A 9,849-nucleotide genomic window follows, 5' to 3' on the forward strand; every position below is an offset into this window, starting at 1 on the left:
ATTCGTGTCTCTGAGCAATGTGTTTATCCACTGAATGACATTGAAAACAGGTTTTATTTGCGTCTCTCACACGTTGCAAAAGCAGATCAGTACATACAAACATTTAAGAATATCCACTTTGACACTTTTTTGTCATGTCCTTATATCTCCATATATCATTGTAGTCAACATTAGTGCAGCTGTTCACGTTGCGATATTCGTTTCCACGAGAAGGAACTTTGAGGCATGTTCACAGACTGGCAAACAAACAATATGAAAAAAGGATGCTAGTTTGAGGAGTAAACAATGTCTTAATAAACGGCTTGATTTACATTCCATACATCTGCACGGGTTTACACTCCCGCACAAGTGAAGTCACACTGTTTTTGCGGTAAGTATAACCGAAGCTTTAGTGACGCCGTTTGACAAAATGGCCGAGGTGTCCAATTGTGGTCTTAATTTATTGACAGATTTAATTTAGTAAAGATCAGTGATGTCATGCTGACACGGACAGTTGACTACAGCAGTGCACGTCGACAGCCTGCCGGCGTTCCATGTTCAGTCTCTTTAAGGCACTGCGGCACCGCCCGAGTTCTAGTCGGTGCTGCTGATTGGTCAGTCGACACAGAGGCCTCTGTGATTAGAGGCCACAACTGGTCATTTGTCCTTGTTCCGTTCTGGTGGCGGTTCACTCCGTTGTTTCATCTGTAGATCCACTCGGGCTTTGCGGTGTTTCTGGACTATGTTGCCACCTGCAAACCCCAGAGCCCCCCCTCCCAGAGCCGCTGCCACCCCTGCGACTTTGAACCCGGCCAGCAGGCCGAGTGGACCTCCTAACACGCCGCCCAGCAGCGCCCCTGCAAACGGCAGCACCGTCAGCTTGTAGCCAACGGCCTGCAGAGGAGAAGAAGAGATATGTTGTGGTTTAATTTAACATCCACATACACACCTTTTGAGTGATTGGCACTTTGTGGCTTCAAGACAGTCTGCAATAGAGTTGGGATGCATTCATCCTTTCATGATCACACGTCGACCCACAAATAAGCCTGCATGTGTAAATGTAAATCAACATCAAAGACTTTTCACATTATATCCATTTAGGAGAAATCAGAGAGATGGGGGCTCCGTGTTATTACGGCTGTTATCATCAGACTGGAAGGTGCTCTTTGCTGATGACAATTAAATATGCGCACGCACGCGCGCGCGCGCACACACACACACACACACACACACACACACACACACACACACACACACACACACACACACACACACACACACACACACACACACACACACACACACACACACACACACACACACACACACACACACACACACACACACACGCACGCGTGCAGGGACACGCACTTGATTAACACTTCACCGTTAAATTAATCTAGTTCAAAAGCGACCGTTGCTTGTCCACACCCCGGTGGCATTCGAGGGAATTTTAATTTCATCTGAGCCGAGTTAAAAGGACTCTGGGCACAGGTTGTGGAGGCAGGAGGTGTGTGTGTGCGTGCGTGTATGTGTGTGCGTGTGTGTAATGCGGTTTGACCTGATGACAGATTACAAGCTTTCAAACACGTTAAAACATCAGACACCCCTCATCTCTTTTATCTCTCCACACACCACGTCTAATGTGCAGCCCACTGCGTCTACCAGCAACCTTACAGAGAGGGCAACCTTTATTTGCACTGCCAATTGGGTGAATTTCATTTATTTATTTCAGAAATGTTAGTACTAAAGTTCCCTTTATTGGCATACGGCGATCCAATTTCAGTTTTATTGCCGATTTTAATACATCAGCACATAATTCCTGCATCCATAGACAAGTGAATGGAATTATCCCCACATCATTTAATTAAACTTAAATGAAATGATATGAGTTTAGCAGAAGGGTTTCCGGAGGCTGACACTGTTCACAGTTAGAAAATGTCAAAATCCTACGCAGAGAAAAGTTTTCACTTGTGTATGTGTTGTAGATGACCAAAAGCCGGTGATTTACTCTGAGTAATACAGTCAAAAAGTTCAACATTTCAAGTGCGTGATATGTGTGAAGGAGGCCACTGAGTTGTCCTCCGGAGTAACACTCAGTGTGTTGTGTACTGTATTGATTTTGGGAGGCCGAATGCTGCGCCTGAAAAACTATTTAACAGTCATTCAAACCCCTCCTTAATTCCACACACACACACACACACACACACACACACACACACACACACACACACACTTGTCACCCCTCTCATCCTACCTCTCTATCACTCTTCCGACCCTCCACTCCTCTCGATCCCGACCCTCTCCCTATTTCCTTAATTGCAGCTTTCCTCCGTATTCGGATGGATCAATAGGGACAAATGCTGTGGAATGGCTGGGAGGCAAAGTGCCATCGATCTCCCCATCTCCCAAACACACACACACATCAGATTGTCAGGACACACTCTCTCTCTCACACACACACACACACACACACACACACACACACACACCTTCCCCAGGCTCTTGGTCCCCTCCTCCACGTTGGCAGCGGCTGTGTTGACGTTGTCCTCTATGCTGTCAATCGTCTCCTGCTGGGACTGATGCACACACAAACACATATTAACACACACACGCAAATATGCGCATTCATCTGCAGATACACACACACACACACACACACATACACACGGAAACAATTTGATAGAGCTACCACCTGTTGTGTATTAAGCTTTCTTTTATCCTTCCAAATTTCTAGTCGCCAGCACAGATTAACAGGAAAGACGTAAATGAGTTTGTGTGGACGTGGTAGGTTTATTCAAAAGATATTTCACCAGCCGAGGGGGCGGGGGGGGGTCATATTGTGTGTGTGTGTGTGTGTGTGTGTCTGTGTGAGATCTCATGAAATATTCAGTAAGGCAGCTGTCTCTCTCCATGTGAGGCCTGGATGGACACAGTGACCAAACAACAGCTAGAGCACTTTCCTCCTCCTCCTCACCCTTTCTCCCCCTTTCACCTCCTCGCTGCTCGCTACGAGTTACAGGTTCAGCTCTGTCTGTCAGTTCTTTTTGATGGCTTAAATGATCTTAACTAAAAAACCTGTGTGTAGTTTAGGTAGGAGGAATAATAAAAAAGGATAGAATTTAGCTTTTTACATTTATTTTATTTCATGTATCACACCGATTTTTTAAGCTACAGTGATTTATTTCAATACGTTGAAAAGAAACTTATAAAGACCATTTTATCAAACTAAATAAGCTATTGTCATTCTGGAATTTTGTTTTATAAAGTGCAATCACACAATGGGCAAATAATTGTGCGGCCGAGACAAACAAACAACGTACAGGTAAGGAGACACACAAAGAAACAACACACAGGTAAGGAGACACACAAAGAAACAACACACAGGTAAGGAGACAACATACAGGTAAGGAGACACACAAAGAAACAACATACAGGTAAGGAGACACACAAAGAAACAACATACAGGTAAGGAGACACACAAAGAAACAACCACTAACGTGAAGCACAACACAACCACGCACTCAGTCAGTATTTCCACTGTGTCCCAGAGCTGGAATATTACTCCCCTAACGATGTCTTCCACCCTTGAGACACCACAACAACATGTCTATGCTCTCTACTTCGCCCACCGCGCCTTTTTTATCATTTATTTTCTTACCCTAAACACATCTTCCCTCTCTGTGACTTTCTCTTTCACCGTTAATCTCCCCTTCGCTCGGCCTCCCTGCTTTTTTTCTTCTTCTTCTTTTTTTCCATCCCTGAGGATAGAGTGATAATCTGAGCCTTCTGTTCTCCACCTGCTCCGATGTATCTATTGTTCCACCTCTCCCCCCGTGGACTCCCCGCCCGGTCTACTCCTCATCCTGCCTCTGAGGCCCCAGCAGTAGTCCTGAGCCGATCTGTGTAACCTCCACCGGCGCACGCGGTCAAATACGCAGCACTTCCTGGACGTGCTGGAGGCCAGCGGCCTCTGTCGCATTGTTTTTCGTTCACACGGGGGGCGGCTTTGCGCACATGTAGATGGAGAAAAGTGATTGCATCGATCAGCCGGGAAGCACACAGTAAAGTCGTGTGTTTGTACTCACATGGACGAGCAGAGAGAACTCCGTCACCAAACTGCTTAGTTCCTTCAGGTCCTGGGAGAGAAAGAAATCCCCCGATTCATTTCACTGGGATGCCTGTCACACGAATCTACAGCTGCATTATGTCCAAACGGGACTGACAGTGACTTTAACTAATGAACATCAATATTAATGTGTGTTGTATGTATCACAGTAGAGCAGGAAAGAGGGGTCAGCGGAATCAGATCATCTTGCAACGATGTTTAATAATGCAGGTAACCATAGCAACATTTTTTAGTCTATCGGAAACTCCTTTTCATGTACTTTATGCTTAGTGGTTTGGTTTTAGTTCGAACCTTTTTCAACGGAAATATTTTGAAATCTCACAGCAGGAAAAGCCCAATATTAGATTACATTTAGCTGCTTTGGTTCCAGGGTTATTCTGCTTGCTGGCTTACAGAACTTTCCAAACTCTTATGCTATTTAAGAAACGTTTTGATGCATTCCATTTTTTCCGAGGTGAAATAGTATTACCGGCAGCTATTGGTTAAAATGGAAAGAATTGGATAAAAACAACATGCCCAAGAAGTGAAAACTTTTCAAAACACAGTTGTGAATTATTACTTTTAAGTCAAGATGTCAGGACATAGTTTGGCTGCTTACCACAGTTAAAGTGAATTTAATGATGCTTACAGCAATATGCTCAAACAATACATTCAACTCCTTCGCTAAGAATCACAGAAGACAGAGAAAGACAAATACACAGTTAACATGTATAATGGTGCTACATATTTGGAGTGTGCCTGTGCATGTTAAATCTAATCCGTGGACTTTTTTTATTTTTATTTTGTTTTGTTTTGTTTTGCACACGAAGAATAGACTGCACACCTTGAACCCACTTATATAAAAAAAAGGGCCATAACAGCAGTCAAGCAACAAGCTTTGCATTCAAGTTGAAAAATAAATTACTATTAATTCAAAATAGTTATTAAATAGAAGGTTTCCAGGCTGTTTTTCTGTGTGTGGCTCTCATACCTCTTCCAGGTTGTCCCAGGACTCAGCTGCACTCTGATCAGGAGGGATTTCTGGAAGTTGCAGCTGAATTTGCCTTCCAGACACTGTCTGCTCGCACATATTGTCATCAGCATGGCAACTGCTGGACACACAGCTGGACGGCTGAGCGCCGGGCGGTGTTGCTGGCGCCGGCCAAGGCGCCGGGTTGGAGTGCAAAAGCAAGAAGTCTCGTGCTGCGGCCGATGCCCGATCTCTGACTGGCTTGACGAGCGCTTCCAACGCGTCGGCGTCTTCGGCACGAACCCGCGTGCACAGCTTCTCCATCTCTCTGACGTTAGCTCTCAACTGCTGCAGGGAGACAGCAGAGAAACATTTTCAGTGAGGGACCCTACTACTGGGCTGCTTGACCTGATTTAAGGGACACGTTGACAGACGAGGGACAAGAAAACCTGTAGGAACATCAAGTACTCACTGCAGATACAGATGAGACGAGACACACGTCACACGACAAGTTAACAATTGCAATCATTAATTTATCCCGACTCAAAGAGACGGAACTACTGTAAAATACTTTAAAAAAAAGAATGAACAAACAACTTTACACATAACTATTTAATCTCCAGGCAAAAATCCTTGTTAATATTAATTTGGCCGGTTGCCCCTTTTTGGAAACAAGTGCTCATGCTGACAGGTTAAGCATCCCAATAAACTGTTCAAGTGGTGGGAAATGTGTGTGTGTGTGTGTGTGTGTGTGTGTGTGTGTGCACGCTTTGGGGTTGTGGGCTTAATAAGGTTCTGATACGAGGCTGGGGACCATAAGGCCCTTCTTCCCACTGTGCCCTGAGGGTGACAGGAGGATTACATCCCAGCCATCAGCCCTTCAGGCCGCAGCCCGACCAGCGCTCAGGGGTCAACACGCTGCCGATAACACATTCGGCCAATTACACAACATGAATAAACATACATGCATACTCTCCTCCCTGTGTGCACAAAAAAACTGAAAAACACACCAATTAACAGAGAAGACAGTCGGGGCAGGCAGCGGTCAGCCTGTAAATGAATCGTGAGCGTACGGCGCTCAAAGACAAGACATCTCCTGAGTAGTGCATATTCTATCTATGCTATGGAATACAAGCACACATGCACACACACATCTAAAGCAGAGTAGACTAACCCATTACTCTGGATTAACACCGTGAGGACATGGCAAAGCACTCTGTGGGTGTCCCTGGAGTTTGCAGGGTAATGGTGAGAGGATGGGTTGTGCCTGTTTGGAGTTATTTCACCTTCAGAGACATGACGGCTTCCAGGCAACAACATCCTCTGAGACATTTCACACCCACCATGTGAACAAGGGCACAAGTACTTACACGCACACAAGAGATGGTGCATTTGAGTTTTGGCAACAGCTCTTTTCTTGCCCTGATTTCTACTAGTGAATTTTAACACAGAGAGTCTTTTTACGTTTGTATGTATTTTTTTCTGGACAAGTTAACTATATTAATAAAACAGATTTAACTGAGTTGTCTTCTATTGGAGTGGCTTAGTTGTCATGGAGATGGTTTTAGATGTAATCACATGACTTTAGATGTGTGTCCGCATCATAAGAAGAGTTTGTGTATGGGGGGCGGGAGGGGGAGGGGGCCGGACGACAAGTAAGTTGTCTCTACGCAACTAGTGTTGCGTAAAGACAGAAGGCGGATGATGTTTTTTGTCAAGTAGCTATTTTTCTGTTCATACACAACAAAGTAACATCCTTTTTCCTATTGGTGTGTGACTCATTGCTGTGTGGCTCACTGCCAGGCTGTGACGTGGGTAATATAACACACACACAACTACTGCTGCTTTAGTTTACAGTGTTAGAGTGTTATCTTATACCTGGACAGTTCTGCTGGCATTAATATGCTCCAGATGAAGCCGGTCCCATTGCAGGCTTTGTTGGTACTGTGAGAATGAAAGAGAAACTGTCTGTTATCCATCTGTGGACCACAAGCAAAAGTGTGGATACGAGAGTGCGATCATGTGTCCGGCCAGATTTCAACCGTCACCTTCTGTATGTTATTGTGGTGTTTCTGCAGCCTCTCCAGGTCCGTGGGTAGAGCCACTTTAATGAACTTGTGGATTGGTGCCTCCAAGCGCCTCAGTGTCAGCTTGTTGCCTTCCTCTGCCATGTGTCCTGCCGACGGGCCACAGCCAACGCCGCCTCGTAACTTAAGACACTGCACCTGCTCAGCTTTATATCACTGCCCCCATAGACGCTGTAAATACCAGCAGAGCCCGGCTTTGATGAATACATTAATCAAATATGTGACACACGCGAGTATGACTACACATCGGAAATTGGCACCTCCGTAAGACTAATCCATTTTTTATTGCCAACATCCTTTAGTGAAAACAGTAAGTGAAGTATAACCTCCATGATACACTGATAGTAGCACATCTGTGCAGAAACAACACTAAGGAACTCAGCAATTATTCAGTTTATTGATACTACTTGACAGATTCATCTATAATGAAAAGAAGGGTCATTATAACATTTTCTTTTTTTTTTTTTGCAACCATGGTCAACACAATAACGTCTCATTTAAATGTCATAATAATGCGTTACGATATACCTGCTGTACAGTCAGCGAGGGTTATTTTAATGGCAATTAGAAGTTGATAGGCCTACCATATATTACTAATAAGCTGCCATTCCCGAGGTTGTTTTGTAACTCACTAGTTGATTATGCTTTCGATGTAAGCGTTAAAAGAAACAGCAGATCTAAATGTGAGATAACTGGCCTTATATTCTTAACAGCAGGATAGAAACTTTTCACTGAGTGACATCAGGTGAATAAAGGGACTAGCATGGCGTTAGCTGTTAGCCTCGTGCTGGCGGTTAAATCACACTTATTACATTTGGGTTTGCGTTAACTCACTGATTTATCCAGACAATCGTGAAGCACCTGTCTACTGCCACGTAGCCGTCAGCCAGGGAAACGAAGGTTTAATGACATAAGGTGAAGGTGACAACTTCAACTTACCAGTGGAAATATCCGACTTCTATTCGCTGTTACGACTGTGATGATTCTCTACCACTGTTGGAATTAAACAAGGGACACATTTGCTGATTTTCGGTGATAATTTTCGGTTTTTCTGGCACTTTGTTGTTTGTAAACAATTCACTCCCCAGTGCGTCCGTGAATAGGTTCCGACGTCAAACAGCCACCCCGGCACATTGTGTTCCTCCTCTCCGTGACTGCACCACTAACGACAAGTCACTGCGACGCGATTATATCATCGATCATATTTGATCCTGTGTTATTTTTATTTAGAAGTGCAGCATGTAACAGAAATCAGGACACCGTAAACAATACAAAATTACGACCCCTCCCCAAATCTCCCTCTCTCACCCTTTATTTTTACTCTAACATTATCTATTGTAGATCTCTTTATTTGCCCAGGCTATGTTGCTGGCTACTTGAATTTTTTTCTAAAGAGTTGGGTAAAAAATAAGACAATAGGGCAAATTCATTATTTATTCCTGTTATTAAATACATCTTCATCTCCTAATGGACGACCCTGTACACAAGTGAAACTGAAAGTTGTTGCCACCAGTTTCTGACACCAATGCAATCAGACCTGAATTTATTCTGATTCATTAAATATTCAGTCAAAATAGTGCTGCTGTGGCACCAAGCTACGTTTTAGAAAATGTTTGAATTTAGTGGCGCGTTAACATTCTACTGCAGAAGTTGCTTTGTGTACCACTGTTTTTTAAAGTTTAACTTTGTGTAATTATAATATAAATTGAAACTAACGAGACACATTGGGATAAATGGGTTTTACGAGATACTGTTCTTCATCATAATTACAACATTTTGATCAGAATGGGGAGAGAGTTTGAAGTTACAGAAAATAGCATTTGTGGCTCTTAAAGCATTTCTTATATAAATTGGGTTTTGATCTGGATTTTCAGAATTTAAAACATAAAAATGTACAAAAGCCTGGCCCAAGCTAATCTATGGGGTAATTATTTCAACTAGCAGTTTGTGGTCACTATCTGTAGCAACATACATCAAATGTATATAAACATGGTAATATTGTAAGCAGTGATAGCCAAAACTTCACTAAATAAAACAGATCTGATTGTTATAAGATTAGGTTAATGGACCCAGACAGTTGATTTGATTTAATTGAACATATTTAAAAACATTTTATTGTTTGTTCCGTTTTGCGGTTCAAAGAAGACAGCGTCAATCCTGTGGAAAAAAACACAACGCGAGATGTTTTTGTCTGTGTCGTTTTTTGGCAGAAAGACGAGGACAGAGAAGTGGGGTTCCCCCCAGCCGCTGCTCTGAGATCAGCCTCTGTGAGTGGGTCTATTGCATGTTTCCACTGCTCTTCTTAGGCACCTTTTACCTTTGACATTTAGGCCAACCCCCCACACACTCTTCCCTCAGCGGATGCTCCATGTAAGGGGCCACAGCAAAACCCGCAGTCCCCTGCTACAGGGGATTTCCCCTGGTGTTATACACGTCTTGTGCATGTGTGTGTTCTTGTACTTGTGTGAGTCTGTCTGTCCACTTCCAGGGGACTCCCGTCGCGAGCTGAAGGGCAAGAGCAGAGTTGACAGTGAAAGTCTAAACAGAAAATCACCCAAAAATGTATTTCAGTGTAATACACGTCCAAGTTTGTCAGCAGGAGGGAAATACAGCTCTGTTCACTTATATCTATTTTTGTGATCAGCACACCCTGATGACTCACAGGATGTAGACTTTTTCCACAGCGGACATGTAGACTTGTCATA

The 9,849-nt window shown here is 43.7% G+C and overlaps 1 protein-coding gene across 3 annotated transcripts; it reads right to left on the bottom strand.

Annotated features, from left to right (window-relative positions):
* Positions 1–35: 35 nt before the first annotated feature.
* Positions 36–8,300, bottom strand: stx17 (syntaxin 17). Of its 3 annotated transcripts, none has more exons than XM_040165879.2 (7): positions 8,084–8,300; positions 7,106–7,315; positions 6,936–7,001; positions 5,079–5,405; positions 4,068–4,118; positions 2,472–2,558; positions 36–873 (listed from the first exon to the last, which is right to left on the bottom strand). In XM_040165879.2, exons 2-7 carry the CDS (start codon positions 7,226–7,228, stop codon positions 637–639), a joined length of 891 nt encoding a protein of 296 aa, XP_040021813.1. In that variant the 5' UTR covers positions 7,229–7,315; positions 8,084–8,300; the 3' UTR covers positions 36–636. The 3 variants fall into 3 exon arrangements, with proteins under 3 accessions (XP_040021813.1, XP_077951201.1, XP_077951200.1); XM_078095075.1 differs by having other exon boundaries at positions 7,106–7,233; positions 8,084–8,258; XM_078095074.1 differs by having other exon boundaries at positions 7,979–8,241.
* Between the last annotated feature and the right edge of the window lie 1,549 nt (positions 8,301–9,849).

This window comes from Gasterosteus aculeatus, chromosome 20, assembly GCF_964276395.1.
Source record: "Gasterosteus aculeatus chromosome 20, fGasAcu3.hap1.1, whole genome shotgun sequence".
Lineage (NCBI taxonomy): Eukaryota > Metazoa > Chordata > Actinopteri > Perciformes > Gasterosteidae > Gasterosteus > Gasterosteus aculeatus.